Source organism: Denticeps clupeoides, chromosome 12 (assembly GCF_900700375.1).
Source record: "Denticeps clupeoides chromosome 12, fDenClu1.1, whole genome shotgun sequence".
In the NCBI taxonomy this organism is placed as follows: Eukaryota; Metazoa; Chordata; class Actinopteri; order Clupeiformes; family Denticipitidae; genus Denticeps; species Denticeps clupeoides.
The window spans coordinates 10,780,069-10,797,763 of NC_041718.1; the positions used below are offsets into that span (position 1 = coordinate 10,780,069).

Sequence of the window (17,695 nt, forward strand, 5' to 3'; positions counted from 1 at the left end):
CATGACATTAGTCAATAATTAACTTTCCACAGAGGCCAGATCACTCATTTTCTTCCTTCCATGAAAAACAAGATGGAATTGAAAGTTGCTCGCTGCTCTGTCATATTAACTACAGCCATTGGGAAAACAAGCAATTAATGAGGTTATGAGCACCACCGGCCCAGAGGTTCCGAAATCAAAGTTGTGCTGCATCTGGGCTTGAAATGGAATGTAAACAAGCTCCCTTAATGAAGGAATCCGGCCTCGCTTCACATGTGCATTTAGCAAGGCAAGGCCTTTACTTTCTCCCGCTCTTCCCTCTTCTTCTTTAAGTCCAACTTTAATGTCAGACCACAGTTGACTCACAGCACTTGGCCTCTGATTTCATCACATTTGTTATGAAAGGCATGTGATTCAGACAGAAACGCAGCTGACTCAAAAAAGCCACTTACGTGTCAGGGAGTGGGATGGAATTTGCAAAGTGTCTCGCTCAATATAGCCATACTGTTATAGCCCAGGCTCTAATGGGATACGTTCAAATGGGCTGGCACTTTCCAGCTTATTATTACATTTTGCTCGGGCTCTGCTCTGAAACTTGTCACGGTGGGAGGCCTTCTTGTCATGGTCATCTTCAGAAGGCAGGGAAATAAAAGTACCATTTGTGAAAGAAGCAAGTAGATAATAAATATATGCCTTAGGTGGAAATTCACAATTCAAAAATAGATTTTTTTTTTCACAGTTACATTTATTGCTGCAATACCGTGCACTTTACCCAGCTACCATCCTGGAGGCTTTTTCTTGAGCATGGCATGGCCTACTCCTGTCATCTGACATTCATTACAACATAATGAAAATGCTGACAGATCAGAGCTTGTGCAAAAAACAAATGATCATGTGACCAGCGACTAAAAAAATAAAAAATCAGACGAGGAATACAACTTATATCACCGTCATGCTCTGAATCCCATTTCGGAACTCATGATTTTTCATTCAGACCACAACAATGTTCTAGTTATTGTTCTGCCTTATCCAATTTAAGAATCCCAAGAATGTTCAAGTTAAAAACCTATTGCTTGGTTCAACATGGACATGACAGTCTAACAAAAAACATTTCAACCGTAATTTTTATTTATGTTATTAACTGTGAATGAGACCTGTTCTTTTTTCTTTCCTTAACTTGTTGCTGTAGGTATCCTTTAGGTGGGGTCCTCCATAGTCCCACCTGCAGCTTTTGTGCTTTTATATCTTTTTGTTAAACTAATATTTATTATTTGCTCTGCACGTACTCAAACTGAACACCTGGGATAATGATGGGATTACAACCTAGAAGCAACACACGCAAAGATGCAATGTGGGGTGTTTCCAAGCATGCTCCAAATAACCTCCAAAAAACATAAAATCCCCTAAAGAAAAAAAAAGTAAAAATCTTAATGCCAAATCCCATGCGAGACGTTTCATGCGACACTCCAGATGCGTAACATTCTACAGCAATGAGATTGCAGATAATGATCACTAATTTAATTATTCCACTGGTATGCAATTTCCACGATTCTGTCGAAGCAGTCAGCCAAAATTTCAAATGAAGACATGAGGAATGTTTTTATTAATTGCACAAGATGATTTTCCAAGTAAACTGTCTGTTGATTGGCAAAGAAACCTAATATCAGCCTGACTGATAACTGCTTGCGACAGGACAAGACATTTTCAGCATAAATGCAAAATATATGGCTATGTCTATTTTGTCAGGTATTAACCAAATAATGCACCATGTACATCCTATTCCTTTTAGAGAAAAAGTCAAGTACTTTGTTTTAAATGATCTTGACTCTTCAAAAAGTATAGCCTCTACAATGATTCAAGGTTATAACTGAACAAATTTGTTTGATTTTCATTCTAGCACGTGACTTTTGCAATGCTTGTTCAAACAAACCCAGTTAATGTCATTATTTTGTTTATTAGGTGTCTGTGGAACCACATCTGAACATAACCGTGTCTCTAATCTTTGAGTCAACATGAGATACTATTTCTCAGCTGGTGTCAGAAACCCGTGACTGGAAGCACTATCAGAACAACTCATGAGAGTGTGAATTTTTCAGCGTGGCGTGTAGTCAAGACTTCGGCATTACGCTGTAAAGACGTGACATATTGAGTAACCCAGGACTGCTGAGGCTAGCGTTTCTAACCCTCTTCATGGTGTTGTTAAATGGTTAAGTAATCGCTCGGCCTAAACTTCCCCAGAACCAGTTGAACAGGTACTTTCGGCTCATGGAAATGAGAAGTTAATCGACTCAGCGATTCTTCATCACCCTTGTCCAAAATGTGCGTGACTTTAGTGGGAATCAGCCCTTGTTCTGTGAATTGCCCCAAGCCTGCGAGTTCACTGTGAGCGTGTGCACAACTGCGGTCACAGATGTTTACAGAAGTCATCCAAGAGTACAGCTGCCCAGGGGTTTTGAGGGCAGAGCGACAGTTTCCTGTTCATCACAATTAAGGGCTTGCTGTGAAACCACAGCAGCTAGCAGGAACTTGGTCTACTCTGCAACGTCTGCATATCTAATAGAACGAAGGCGGCTCCATCATGCCGCTCTCTTCTGCCCTTTTACTGGACCCATCAAGGCACTGAGTAACGCGATGCAGAATCAGGCCATTTTATGGGTGTGCCCTTATATAAACGGTGACTTCGCCACAATCGCCCTCGCCACTGTTATACTGTATACTGTCAAAAATCTACTTATTCAACAGAACAGACAACTGGAAAAAACAATGGACCAGGCATAGTCCCAACGGTATAATGACCCGAAGCAGGGATTTGATCCCGCAACCTTCCGATTATGAGTCTGCTTCCTCACCCACTAGGCCACCACTGCCCTGTATAATATAGCATATCCTACTACATGGCCAGCATATGTTTTAGCAGGGCATCGGGTCGTGTTTCAAGTCCTACTTTATACTGAGGATGGAAGAAGGCAGTGTGGGGTAAAGCTGAATTGTTTATAGAAACCCGTATTTAGAGTAGGCAGGTCTTAGCCCTGCGCAAGGGGGAAACGGGTCAGCCAAAGTCTATGTTTAGCAGCGACGCTGGCGTGTGCGGTTGACCTAACTGTGCCATCACACTGCGTAACCCAGATCGCATTACACCATACGGCAGGGTCGCTTAGAACTCTGTCCTACTGGCCGTGTCTGGAAAGGACAAATCCCCCAAGCAGACGGAAGTATTCAATTAATTCATTTCCACGAACAGCTGTTGCCAAAACAGATAAAGGTCTTAAGATGGCACCAGTTTAAAAGCACAAAATCCTCAGGGACAACAACTAGAGGGCTGTGCTGGTAAAACACAGAAAACAAAGGACACGCGAGTCCACGCAATAAAAAGGAGCGCTCAACAAAGACCTCAGTTTCCTTTAACAATGCGTCTGGACAGGTCTTAATTTAATCCTATAAACCAGGCGGTGGTTCGAGAGAAGCTGCTAATGAAATTATAAATGGATTGTGGCTGGCCACATAGTGATATCATACACCAAATTCATTATAAAGGGAAGAAGAATTGCACAGCAAATACATAAAGGCTTTTGTGATGATAAAAGTTGAAAACCCTTATCTTTCAGTGGGCGGCACAGAACACACACACTGATACGAGTGACACGGCGGAAAAGCCGGAACGTGTTTGGCTGAGAGAAAACAGGCCTTTTGGTGCGCAGCCATCAACCAACAATTATAGAAGGAATACACACACTTTGTCTTTTGTAATGGACAAACAGGCTTGGCCTCTGTCCCGCCTCCCCAAAACCACAGAGACGCTTGGCAAAGACTGATAATGATTATACTTAACACTTCGGACCTGCGATTCAAAGAGATTAGAGCTGGCCCTCTGACAGGAAAGGGTCTGTTCGCGCAGTGATGGGCTCCGCATGGGCTCACGTAGCGGGGCGAGCTTTAATAATGACTGCCGGGGCAGCACGCCGCACACCGTGGTGCAAAGTAGATGTTTACTGACAGCCGGGCCTACGCCTCAACAGACAGATCAAAAGATGGCATGCCAACAACAACAGGGCGAAATGAAACGGCGTGGTTGAATTCTAACCATCGGTGGGGAAATGAGCCCCGGTGTTTCATTTCATTTCATTTCATCGCAAAAGCTCCGCCAGGCCAGACTGAAATGGGAGCGCGAAGCTGTCAGTGAAGCGCCACTAAAATACCTCAGGGCGAGTTGGTTTTTTTTTTTTTTTTGTTTTTCTGTTCACAAAGATCTGCCACTGGAGCGGAATTTGTGTTTTCACAATCTGACGAAAACACCGGGCCTTCCAAACCAATGAAGCTGGATGAGGTTCAGTTTTTTTTTGTTTTTTTTCGTCCCGCCTGTCTCATTCACACAGATCTCACGGCCCCTCTGATGTACTCCGTAACAATTCACATGCATGAGCAGCGCGCCGCTCCTCTCGCAGGCTGCGTATTACGGAGGAGGGCGTTAATGAGGCGGCTGCCGGTGTCGTCCTCGGAATCAGGGCAGCAACCAGAAACTTAATTGATCTTTGCTCCGATAACCTACTTTCTCGGGCTCTTTGATGTGCACTGCAAGGGCTGATTGAGTGGGACACGCGAAAAGCAAGTAAACTGCAATTTGCATCCTCGGCATGCCCTTCATGCACAAAACAAACCCACTAATTAGAACCCTCCAAGTTTCCAACCTCGACTTCCAAAATTTCAGTACGAACAGCGTTTTTTTTTGTTCTTTCTTTTCTTTTATACAGTCCTGTTTTTCAGACAGCGTAAAAGTGTAACTTCGGTTATTAGTCATCACAGGGCACAAAAAAAAAAAAAAATAGTTCGACAGGATGTCGTGAGACTCGAAACATATGTGACCTTGCAGCATGTTCTCTCGTGCTAATCCTGCTGCGGAGGGACGCGGGGGACAGGCAGCCCTGCGCGGTCAACTAGGTTAACTGTATCGTCGCCAAATTGCGCTCCTAAGCACGGACGGACAGCCGGCCAGGCGGAATGTGACGTGTCCTGTACGTTTGTTTCGTTTCGTTTTTTTATGAAGGGAGGGAAGTGCCTTGCTGTCAGACTCGTCCCAGAGGCTCAACGTTCTCATGTGTATTGGTCGCAGCAAATCTGTGTGTGTTAGTTTCCAGGAGACCAAACTCTGCAGGCCCCCCCCCCGGGGTCTCCAGGCTTGGTGAGAATATTGCACTTTCCCATGACGGTAATACTTCTCAAGTCAGGAAGTGTGACATTAGCTAAAATATTGGATTTCTGAAAATCCCTCGACACTTCCCCGAAAAAAAAACAAACATATTTCTTCTGTTTGCTCTCCACAAAGCACCTAAAGGGGAAAATATTAGTTTTTTCGTCTGTAAATCCAGATGTTTCCTGGAGTACTGTGATACACAGCACACGGTGGCACAACAAAATGCATCCCCTGCTTTTAACCATCAGCCTTGTTGGGCAGTGGGCAGCCATGAAAGGCGCCCGGGGAGCAGCGTGTGGGGACGGTGCCTTTGCTCAGTGGCACCTTGGCCCGCTCGGGATTCGAACCGGCAACCTTCTGATTACAGAGGTCACTCCGCGGCACAGCGTGCTTCGTGCAGAGGAGAACTTTCCATTTCAAAGAAGAGCGCAGGACCAGCCAGGAAGACTCCTTCACCCACACGCTCACGCCAACAGCGCGTGACTCACCTTTCAAACACACAACCCGCAGAAGCACAAACACACACACACACACACACACACACACCGAGCACCGGCGATGCATGGCCCGATGATGAGGACGTCTGGCGCTGTAATAACATGACACACGACAAGACAGCATCGGTGGGACCAGCTGGTTATTTTTAGATGTCACACACACACACAAGAAACACACTTGAAAACAACCTGAGAGGATATGCGCACATATTGCCTAATAATGTGCCTATGAGTCATTATGAAGGCAAAAGTATTTACCTTAACAGTTCAGCCGTTTTAAGAGTGACTTAAGAACACATTTTATGGCCGAGATGAATATAGGATGAGACGGAAAAGCTACCTATCTGGTCTGACGTATGGAAAGAATGTAATAAATTAATCATCTCTGTTACGCAAGGCGGCCCACTCTGTTCAAGGGCCGTTTTCAGCCACACGCTCCCTTTTTCCTTTAAATAAAGGGACTTTCGATCTGTTGCCCCATGGCCTACCCCGCGTCTCTTTTGTTGCGCGTTGTAATTGCACCGGGCCTAAATGGCGCAACGCCATTATTGCGATTGAGTCATGCGAGAGGGTGCGGCGAACTTCCCACAGCGCCTTTTGTTCCTCGCCGAACGACCGGGGGGCTTCAACCGCCACCCCCGTATCGCGACATAACTACGGCGACCGCGGCAGCGCGCCGGGAGGGGACGTGGGGACTGGGGGGGGGGACGAGGACCGGCCGCGGGATTTTGCGCGCGACTATTGCGACCGTCCGCGCTGGATGTCGTCATCACGCACGGGGGGCGGAGCCGAGATGTTGCAATCGCCGCCGGTGCAGCATCATCGTCGGCCGGGGCAGCGCCGGCGCGGGGAGGCTATTAGACGCCGCGGCTTCGGCGCAGAGCTCGCAGTCGGGCGGCAGGGGGGCTCGTCTGGCTCGCGATCTCGATTCACTTCCGACCCGAAGGATTTCGTGGCAGCGCGATTATTTTTTGTTTTTGGTTTTTTTTTTTTAGACATATATATATATATATACACACTCACATTCTCCTCCACTTTACATTTTCGCTTGTTTGTGTCTCTTCCGACGCGTCCGCGAGTTGGATAAGGACTCGTCAACTCCCGCGATCGAAGCCGAATCCCCGCGTGGCGTGAACGGCTTATTTATCACGGGTCCGTTCATAACGTGGCCGCACGCTGCTGCGATGAAGAAGACGCGACGGAAACAGCGCGGGGGGGAAAGTAACAATTCCGGGGGGGGGGACAGCGGGAATCGGTGGAACAAAGAGACCCCCGGACCAACAACAGACGCCGACAAAATAAAAAAAAAATAGTGAAATATCCGGTGCTGCCGCCAGACTTCCAGGCTGACTGTACCGATCACACGCCGACAAGGACTTATCGCCGCTTACGGACCAGAAGAAGATTAAAAAAAAAAGGACTTGAGTTTGATCACGACCCCCCCCCCCCCCCCCCCCCCCCCCAGTTGAACCTGTGCAACTTTCTTCGCCCGGCTGTTCATACCGAGCCGTCATCGTTTCATCCGGACATCGGGAGGCTGTGGACGATCTGAAAGACTTTTTAATTTTTTTTTTTTGAGACGCCGGAGAGGTCTTAAAAAAAAATGTGCTTTTGACAACTGAGGAGAACTCCCGTGAGCCGGACCTGCCGCACCATTGTTCTCCTGGTCTTTAGGAGGAGAGCGGATCCCTTTGTCCTCCTCGAGGTAAGTCGTCCGACTGGAGCCTCTTCTTTCATGTTTGAAAGCAAACTTCATCGTGTTGCGAGAGCTTTCATCGTGGAATGCGGTTTCTTTCCGCGGGACGGAGTTGCTTTCGGATTTTAGTTTTTTTTTTTTTTTGGGGGGGGACGACTGGTTGTGAAATATTCTCGGTTAAACTTCAGCGGGGGGAGAAAGTGTTGCTGCAACTTCAAGCTCGGCGGATCGACGGGAGTAAAAAAAAAAAAAAAAGGGGGGGGATCAATCGGCGACCAGAAATGGTCCGAACGTGAGAGTTTTAATCGCGGCCGCGACTGGTTTGCGTGCGACTCCTCGGCGACTCGCTTCATGTGACTCACGCGGACCGATCGAGTATTTCGAAACCGACCGAGGAGCGGAGAATAAAGCCAGGGGCTTGAGTAATGGACGCGGCGGCCCGCCAGACTCCCTGCAGTCTCGGGGCGACTTTTGGTTGGTGCCTGCGTGGATGATCCGTCGCGTTTGAACTTCTTTGTCGCGCCAGGTGACCGGGTGGCAAATATCGTTTTTTTTTTTTTTTTTTTTAACGAGTACGAGCGTCTCTGGAACAGCGTGCATTAAGTCGGGTACTTATTGAAAAAAATGTTTTTGACTGTGGAGATAAAGTTACATAATGCAAATGATACGCATGTGTGTGTTTTGAACAGATGAGCGTGAATCTTGTGACGCCCACACTCCCACTGCGGCTGAAGCGGGTGGACTTTGAAGATGCCCACGACTCCGGCGCTTTTAAGTGCAAGCGCCCCAGACTGAGCCAGCCCCCTTCCCCGGGATTGGCTCCCTGCTTGCGCCCGCTGAGCCAGAGTCCGGGCCCTGCGGACCCCGGTGACCACTGTGTCTCCCGCATCGGCCCCTACGTCTTGCTGGAGCCGACAGAGGGCACCCAGACGTACAGAGCTGTCCACCACGTCACAGAGCAGGAATACATCTGCAAGGTATGTTCAGCATCTCTCCTGTGGTCCTCAGCTTGGTCGCCATGGGGATCTGAGGATAAACGTGCACTCTATTTCATCGCCAGGTGACCTCTGTGAAGAAGTACCAGGAGCTGATCGCTCCGTACACACAGTTGTCGGCGCACGAGAACATCAGCCAGATTTCGGAGGTGGTGATGGGCGAGAAGAACATCTACATCTTCTTCGAGCGCAACTATGGAGACATGCACGCGTACGTGCGCACCTGCAAGCGCCTCCAGGAGGACGAGGCCGTGCTTCTCTTCGGCCAGATGGCCGCAGCGGTGGCGCACTGTCACAAAAGCGGCGTCGTCCTGCGCGATCTCAAGCTACGCAAGTTTGTCTTCACAGATAGACAAAGGTTTGTCATTAAGTCTGTTTTGGAGTAAATATGATTTATGATGTATTTAGTTAGTTAAGTAGGACTGTAGTTTACTAACTGACTTTGTTCCTGCAGGACAAAGCTTGTCCTACAGAACCTGGAGGACTCCTGCCTGCTCGACGGGGAGGACGACTCCCTGACAGACAAACACGGCTGTCCCGCCTACGTGGGCCCGGAGATCCTCAACTCTCGCCACTCGTACTCAGGGAAGGCGGCAGACGTGTGGAGTCTGGGCGTGGTCCTCTATACCATGCTGGTGGGACGCTACCCCTTCCAGGACGTAGAGCCCGCCGCGCTCTTCAGCAAGATCCGCCGCGGCGTCTACACCATCCCCGACACGCTCTCGGCTCGGGCCAAGTCCCTTGTGTGCTGCATGCTGCGCAAGGTGCCTTCTCAGCGGCTTGAAGCCTCAGACATCCTGCTGCACCCTTGGCTGCACTGCAGTACCTCAAACCCCTGCCACCAGCTCAGCTCAAGGACCAGCAGTGACCAGGTGGTTCCTGACTTCACAGACAGCGAAGACAGCAACTGAACGGTCGCCCAAGACGGGGAGAAGGTCTTTGCACCCTCCTCAGCCATAGCATCTTCTCAATGGGATGTCCTCCGCAGAACTATGGGGTGCTGGGATTGCATCGTGTGTCTATGTTAAGGTCAGCAGGCATCAAGGAAGGGAGTGGGGGAGTGCTAGTTTATTCCATGCTCCAGAAGCACCCTGCCTGGGAAGGCAACATGGACCCACCATGGCAGCATGGCGCCGAGTACAGTCCCATCATTCACTTCTGTGACCTCTCTGATTCCATGGATCAGTTCACGTGAAAGTGCAAGTTCTTCTTGTTTTAGTAACGTTTCGCCACACTTTGAGAATAAAAGGAAATGTATTTTTTGTGGAGACGCATTGCGCTCAGCAGTATTCATACTGGGAGTAAGAAGCATTGATCTGACCAGTTGTGAAACACACTGAAATGTGAGCTGGTTTGGTAAGACTCTTAACGTTGTACAGATCGGAGATGGTCGTCAGATACCTCCTAACTTGAATCCTGAAATACTTGATGCACAATTTGTGCCTTTTTTTGTGCTGTTTACATATTTTTGCAGTGGGGTATTCAAAAAAACATGAATCAAAATCTGACCATTCAAAGTGCCTTTTTCATTTGGACTTTTTTTTTTTTTTTTTTTTTTTCTTCTGATCTGAAGTGGATATTCTGTGAGCAAGTAGACGAGTGCATTTACCAAAGACTTTCCCTCAGTCACAACTCAGTGTGTACGTCCATCTTTTTTTTGTTTTTCTAATTATTAAATCTAATATTTTCTATTTTTTCTCTCTGTGAAGGGTTAATATAGTTCCGTCTCTTAATTTAATTCCACAAAATAGCATCATGTGGACTCATGTCCACGTTCGACAACTTTAATGTATGATTTCATGGTGATTGAACATTGTGTAGTTGCATTTAGCAAGGACTCTGGATTTGAGAGTGACTTTTTTTTTTTTTTTTTTTTTGTGTGTTGTTTAGTCTGTGTAGCTGGTTTGATCCCGAAGGTTACAGCACTATTTGAGTTAAAGTTACCCCACTGACTTTCCATGTGACATTGAAGTGGTGTAACTAGAAGAAAACAAAGGCATTACAGTACATGTGCTTTTCAGTGGTGATGCCTGCATGCAGTGCTTTGACCCTAACTTGGTCGTCTGACCATAAACCCTTTTTGGGGGGGGGGGTGTAAATATGTTGGGCTTTTTTCTTTGTAATTGTAACAAAAAGGACACTACATTTTTTTTTCTTGTACCTACAGATTGATAATGTACTTTTTAAAAAATGTTGTTGCCAGTAAAAATAAAAGATTTGAAAAATATATAACTTGCAATTCCTTTTTTGAAGAAGTAATTTATAATACTTAAGTATAAATGCATTCAAACCAGTTAATAAATTAAAATACTTTGAACTGTTGAGGGCTCCAGTCTTAGTAGCAGGGATCACACAGAGCATGGCTCTAAAAGGGAAAGGATGACTGCATTGGTGAGCTGAAATAGCAAATGTTGCCTCATCATCCCATATAAAGCCATCTCTGTGCCTGACCAAACTTGTGGGACAAAGCCAGATTCTAACTTGATTCAGAAGAATCGTAGACTGAAAAATACCCTTTTCATAACTAAAATTCAGGGTTGTCTTAATACCGACTCAACCTGTTGTGCAAGCAATTGCCCAGAATGCCATGGTGCATTTGCTTTGGACTCTATATTACCGGAGGCTCTGAGATGACTTGATCTACAAGGTATTATAAATATGAACTCCCGTGTACAGTAGAGGACACCTTTCATCAACAATGAATTCATTTGTAATTCACTTGTAATTCAAACCATTTGCAAGAAGTCAAGGTGAGAACATGACAGAAAACTCAATGGGTTCAAAAATTTATTGTGCATGGCGTCTAGGACCAAAAAAAGAAAACTGATTAAAGATGAAAACTTAACAGCTGCCAAAAAGAGATTCCTGCAGAACAGTGTGTTTGCACTTCATTCAATGACCACAGCATAACGGCGCCTCTGTCCGCAACTCTGCTGGGTTTTATTGCTTGTTCCAAGACAGGGCTGTAGCTTTTCACTTTCAGATTTCGCTTTTAATAAGTTATCTGCACATGAGACACTCAAACAAAAGTTACTTGCCACACTCTGGTTCTAAAAGATGAAAGCAAATAAAAAAGCTGTCATTTTAAAAAGGTAATAACACATAATATCCACAAGTTTAACTATATGTACTTAAGTTACTTAATCCAACAGATCACTCTAAACAACAGAGCAAAATGGTCATGCAACCAAGCTATAGGTCACAATTCAGCATGCCTATATACCAAAATGTACATGGATACGTAGAAATACATATGCACACAGACTCAGTGAATGAGAAAAACATTAATGGATCACTCTTAAAAGTCCACAACCTTGACCAATACGTTACGTGAGATCAACGCAACGGTGCTACACTACAAACACAGTAGCATTTTAGCATAGCTGCTTTAAGCATGTGTTATTTTAACATCATTCATCTAAATCTGCAAATGAAAGATGAATTGGAGAAATTTATAAATTCACACTCTGAAAGCTAAAGCACTTCAGGAAAGTCTAGGAATGGAATTTAAAGTTCAAATAACGACAGACCATAATATAATGACAAACAAAAACATTCCTTATCGACATATAGATAAGAAATATAGAGGAAAAACTACAGCATAGTGCACATGGTAAGAGGCATGCGCCAATCCTCTCGTCAGCTACAGTTCCTATAACCTTAAACTAAGTCTAACTACTAAATTTGAAGCAAAATATGTTAGGAAACAATATTTAAGAAACAAGAAATTATTTTCATACAAGATTGCCTTTCATTAAGGATACAAACGGTTTTGAAAGAACAATCCTACTTTGGAGTAGAAGGATATTAAGAAAGAACACCCTTAGCAAGGTGTTGCAAGGAAAGCAACATATTCCTTAAAAAAACGAGATGCCACAAGATGCAATCTGAATCTTCTAAAATTCAAAGCTGGATTTCAATGACCCCGTTTACGGGTATCGGCGAGTTGGTGGAATGAGCCCCCTTGTGGTCAGAAATACAAACACAACCAGCTATTGGTATATAAAAGTTGGGCACCACAATAAAATACAATTAAAGGTCATTTCAAATAGCTGAAGTTAACTCAAAACAAATTACTGTATTTTTGTGTTGCCATGAAGGAATCAAAAATTAAAAAAAAAAAAAAAAAAAAAAGACATACACATCTGACATTGCTAATGTATTGCCATTTCTCTTTCTGTTTTGAAAGCACAAGGAAAGAATCAAGCGGAATTTCCCACGTAGAGATCAAGTCTCCAGATCCTGCCAAGGAGTTCAGAATCTTCATCCTCAGTGAGCACACAAAGCTCCAGACCTGTAGGGTATGGTATCATTAGCAATGTGCACAACAGTATCTCTAAGGTACATTTAAACCCCCAAGCGGGCCGAGACTTAAGCAAGACTCCAATACTTCAGGCTTTTCCGTCTTAAACTCTAATAATCTCCAGTCTTAAGATCACAAGTGAGTGGTCTTAAAAAAAAAATCTAAATAACTTCTCTTAACTAGAAGTTATTGAATGCAGAAACTCGGCCATTAAATTACCAGGAAACACACATACAGGCAGCCCATAAAACATCACAGGGTTACTATGAACATCAGACCAGCAAAATGATAAAAATTTGTTTAAACATATAACACGAACAGAACTCTTATATATAGTCAAATTTACACAATGACTGTGCTGAGCTGAAAATGCTAAATCAAGCAAAGCAATTAGCTTGTTTTAAAAGAATCTTAAAACGCATCTCCCCCCCTCCTTTTCCACACACTCACCCAACCACAGATTATAAACTGGGCCCAACTGATAAAAGACTCAAGCTATAAATGACTTCTCATTAGTTGGCTTCGTTCTGGGTAAGTCAATTACTGTAACCCATGAAAAGGACTCAACAATTAAGCTTTAAATGAACACAGTGTTTACAGTTTTAACAGAAACTGTTAAAACTGTAAAAATTCTGTTCTGTCACAGAGATTAGAGTTGTGGCTTCTCACCGCTCTTCATCCATACTCTCATCTTCGTCCAGCTCCAGATCCAGCTCATTGCCAATGCCAGAGTCTCGTGGAGCCATGAACAGACTAGTCCAAATGCACAAGAGGAGCAAATTACAATCAGCAACATTCATCTAACTGGAAGTCTTTTTAGCATTGTGTTTATTAAAACATATTGTGTATATTACTTTGTACTGTTTCAGTTATTTGTCGAAGAAATAGAGAAATAGAGCGTGTTTATTATGTCAGAGAAGGTATGTTTACTTTCACACATTCAGCTAACAATTATCCAGATTGTGAATAATAAATAAGGTTTATTTATAAGGTTAAGAGTTTATGAATCATCACGAAGAACATGTCGGTGATAAGTATGATGCATTTTTCAACTGGAACAAACGGAGTGCAATTTCTACACAAATGATGACCCAGCACCTATCAGTGCTTTGTGGTTTTCCCAGTGGACAGGACCAGCACCTACCTGTTTTGGGAATGAACATTAACCTCCTGTGGACATTGGATATAGAACACACACAGATGCTTTTACCTGACTGAGCGACAAGTGAAAAACACAATCCTCTTTAGCTTCTTGTTGTAGAAGAAATAATTGAAGGACCACAGGTTTCCCTCCTCTCCATATGGGTCTGAGTCCAGATCCGGGTTATAGCTGTCCGGACAAAGAAAGGAATTTCTTACAGCATCAGTATTTGAATGTAAGTATGCTTTATTCTTTTCTGGTCACTGGGAAATCATTAAAGCAGCAACAATGACAACATGCAGAAAAATATTCTACAATGTATTGCACATGTGTGTAACTTGGTTTGTTATATAGTAATAAACCGGCAACCTTCTGATTATGGGGCCTAGCGGTTAAAGAAGCGCCCCCGTAATCAGAAGGTTGCCGGTTCAGATTGCGATCAACCAAGGCACCACTGAGGTGCCACTGAGCAAGGCACCGTCCCCACACACTGCTCCCCCGGGCGCCTGTCATGGCTGCCCACTGTCAAGGCTGCGCATACTGAGAGAAAATATCCTGCCTGATTATGACTATCACACTAATTAAGGAACAATAATTATAGGATTAACATAATTGTTCACTATTGATAACGGAGTGAGAGGGTCAACCTCTGAACCCTCATAATACTGAAGGGTAGATGTGCTACTTGAGGAAATGACACTATATCGATTGTTCAAGCAATTATAACAAGCAAATATCCTTATTGAGCCCCAGCAAAAAGTGTTACAGGAGACAAGATGTAGGATGTCTCATACCTGTAAATATCACAATCAGAAAGAGAGATCTCCGCATCAATGGCCTCCCAAAGCAGAGGCTGCAGTTGGCTGTAGGCCTCCCCAGCCGCAGCAGACAGGCTGCTGTTCACAGCATTAACAACCTGCACATGAACAAGACATTTCCTCCCATTGCTGGCTTCTTCTCACCAAAACCTAAACAGACACTCCATGATTTGTTTTAAAGTCGTGCCACTGCATTACCCAGTTTAAGCTCGGCTCCCTGCTGAAGTCGTGACCTTTGGTGCGGCTGAAGTCGTAGTCGGGGCGGAACGACTCATTCAGGGTGGCGATCAGGTAAAAGAGAGTCTTCCTGCTGCACTTGTCTGAAAGCGGACCGTCCCCTTCATCTCCACTCTGGCTGTGGCTCAGCCTGTAACAGCGAGACGATGAAGAGAAAATGTCTGAATGCTGAATACGAAGAACTAAACCTTACTTATTGGGGCTGACAGCAGCCGTCTGCGGAGGTGACAGAGCTTCCAGGACATGGGGCAGGCCTTCTTGACAAAACTGCTTAAACATCTGCTTGTCTTCGCCCGCCATTTTACAAGAGTAACTCTCAATTCTGTGCAAAACAGAAAGAGACAAGATAAAATAAGAGTTTGGTCAAACTTCAAAGCACAGACAGTATATTGCTGTCAACTCACGACTTCTGTCTTGCTTATTAAACCCAGGAATTGATCAACAACGGCCAATTATGCAAAGCTGACGATAAATTTGTGCACAATTTATTTATTTATGCTCCACAACACAATTTTTTTTTAAACTTGTAGGTAAATGTGTACAGGGCGAGTTAACGCAGAATCACAAATAAACACTAACAAAGTAAATACTCGCACACGTACCTTCCAATAATCTGGCAGTCACCAGTCTCAATGGTGAGCTGGGTATTAATGGCTTCGAAGCTGGAGCTTTCCAAGAGCTTCATGTTTGTTTTTATGTACTCGCACAAGACGAGCTACCTTCTTCTTTTTTTATGTGCTATTATTATTTTTATTTTTTTTAAACAACTATGGCCAACACGAGCCTGTCAACAACGAGCCTTAGCCTTTTCCCGCCAGAATAATACAAACCGGCGGCTACAAGCGCAGCAAAATAGTTACGAAGACGAGTTTTTGCCTTAAAAAATCTAGATAGTTTTGTTTTAAATTGCAGGCCCGGCTAGCAGCCTGGATCTCCTGTGGTGACGATTAAAAAAAAATGGCTTCGGCGGTTTAAACGCGAAGGGCCGGCGCACAAAATCGCTCGTTTACGGACGCAAAGATCTTTGTCGAGAGCTTATTGCACTTCGATGTCTAATAAATATGCCCCCCTTTTTACTGTGGAATTTCCAGTGCCTGCCATTAAACGCGCTGAAACTGAGCGGGGAGCGCTTCATCCCAGCTTCTTGGACAAGAACGGAGAAAAGCGCAACCCGAGGCTTCCCGGAGCCCGTTTCCCCCGCCGCGGTTCGCCCGAGTTGTTGTCGTGTGAAATATCCGCACTGTCCCGTCGTTGTTTTGATCCGTCGCTGGACCCGGCGCACTTCCTGTTCGAAATGGAGCGGCGGCACTTCCGCTTTTTTTTTTCTTTCTCCCCCAACCGCAAGGGGGCGCCACCGAGGCGGCGAGACGTCCCCTGCAGCGCCTCAACATTTACATTTACATCATTTATCAGACGCCCTTATCCAGAGCGATTTACAATCAGTAGTTACAGGGACAGTCCCCCTGGGGACACTCAGGGTTAAGTGTCTTGCTCAGGGACACAATGGGAGTAAGTGGGGTTTGAACCTGGGTCTTCTGGTTCATAGGCGAGTGTGTTACCCACTAGGCTACTACCACCTACTACCACCCCAAAGACACAGGCGTACCAGAGAATCGTGATGGACACTCAGGCGGGTCACGTACAAGCCAAGACGCGTCTGGGAAGTGAAGTGATTGTCATTGTGAAACACACACGCACAGCACACGGTGACACAACGAAACGTGTCCTCTGCTTTTAACCATCATCCTGAGTGGGCAGCCATGACAGGCGCCCGGGGAGCAGTGTGTGGGGACGGTGCTTTACTCAGTGGCACCTCAGTGGATCGGGATTCAAACCGGCAAATTTCGGGGCCGCTTCCTTAACCGCTAGGCCACCACCGCCCCCCACATGTTAGAGGTCCAATGACTGCAGAAAGGATCATCCGAGGGACAAGACAAACATCAGTTTTATTTATAGGCCTCTGCAATGTTTCTCTCCCAAGTGAACTCTTGTCGCCCCTTGTCGCTTCACCTCGGTGCGACTGCACGGTCACAGGACGTGAGCTCGGGTGCGGCTGTTCCTGGTTCACGTGGGGGTGGGTCCTTCATGCGTGATAACACTGTCAGGTGGAGGTGGCGGCTGGCGGCAGGGCGGTACGCTGCCAGCCTGCGCCTGGAGTCCACAAGTGGCTTGTCAGACATTTACATCTACGGCATTTATCAGACGCCCTTATCCAGAGCGCTTTACAATCAGTAGTTACAGGGACAGTCCCCCCCTGGAGACACTCAGGGTTACGTGTCTTGCTCAGGGACACAATGGTAGTAAGTGTAATTTGAACCTGGGTCTAAAAAATTTAAATGGTTTGGATAGAAAAATTAGAAAAGATTATTAAAGAGCCATTGACAAAGTTTGTAGTCGAACCCAAACCTGCTGACGCACCAGATGCTGTCTTAGTGTGAATGTGGTCGGTTTTATTGCTTATTTAATCAGTGTAAGTGTCGTGTAGATTCCACTCCCACGACGTGTTACACTGGTGAAGCGACAATCGGATCTGATTCCGGTCAGAGAATCAGGAGCCTGGAGGCCAGCTTATCAATTATCTTATTTATTAACAAAGTATGTGTGTGTGTGTGTGTGTGTGTGTGTGTGTGTGTGTGGCCTACAAGAAACAGAGAAAGCATACATAAGCAAACACTCCACAGAACATATGATACACAACACTGATTAATAACACTGCTTACACTAATCTAACATGAAACAGACAATACAGTCCTACATAAGCAGCTAACCAGCACTAGAACATATTCCCTAGAATATAAATACAGGCAGCTAAAACAAACAGGAACATTATTGAACCCCGTT

The 17,695-nt window shown here is 45.2% G+C and overlaps 2 protein-coding genes across 2 annotated transcripts; one reads left to right on the forward strand and one right to left on the reverse strand.

The window, feature by feature from the left end:
* Positions 1 to 6,653: 6,653 nt before the first annotated feature.
* On the forward strand, positions 6,654 to 10,527 carry trib3 (tribbles pseudokinase 3). The gene is made up of 4 exons (XM_028999213.1): positions 6,654 to 7,369; positions 8,050 to 8,337; positions 8,421 to 8,713; positions 8,810 to 10,527. The coding sequence occupies exons 2-4, from the start codon at positions 8,050 to 8,052 to the stop codon at positions 9,264 to 9,266; spliced, it is 1,038 nt and encodes a 345-aa protein (XP_028855046.1). The 5' UTR covers positions 6,654 to 7,369; the 3' UTR covers positions 9,267 to 10,527.
* A 598-nt stretch (positions 10,528 to 11,125) lies between these two features.
* Positions 11,126 to 16,193, reverse strand: maf1a (MAF1 homolog, negative regulator of RNA polymerase III a). Its single transcript, XM_028999214.1, has 7 exons — positions 15,457 to 16,193; positions 15,048 to 15,176; positions 14,816 to 14,984; positions 14,594 to 14,715; positions 13,869 to 13,988; positions 13,328 to 13,411; positions 11,126 to 12,649 (listed from the first exon to the last, which is right to left on the reverse strand). The coding sequence occupies exons 1-7, from the start codon at positions 15,537 to 15,539 to the stop codon at positions 12,625 to 12,627; spliced, it is 732 nt and encodes a 243-aa protein (XP_028855047.1). The 5' UTR covers positions 15,540 to 16,193; the 3' UTR covers positions 11,126 to 12,624.
* Between the last annotated feature and the right edge of the window lie 1,502 nt (positions 16,194 to 17,695).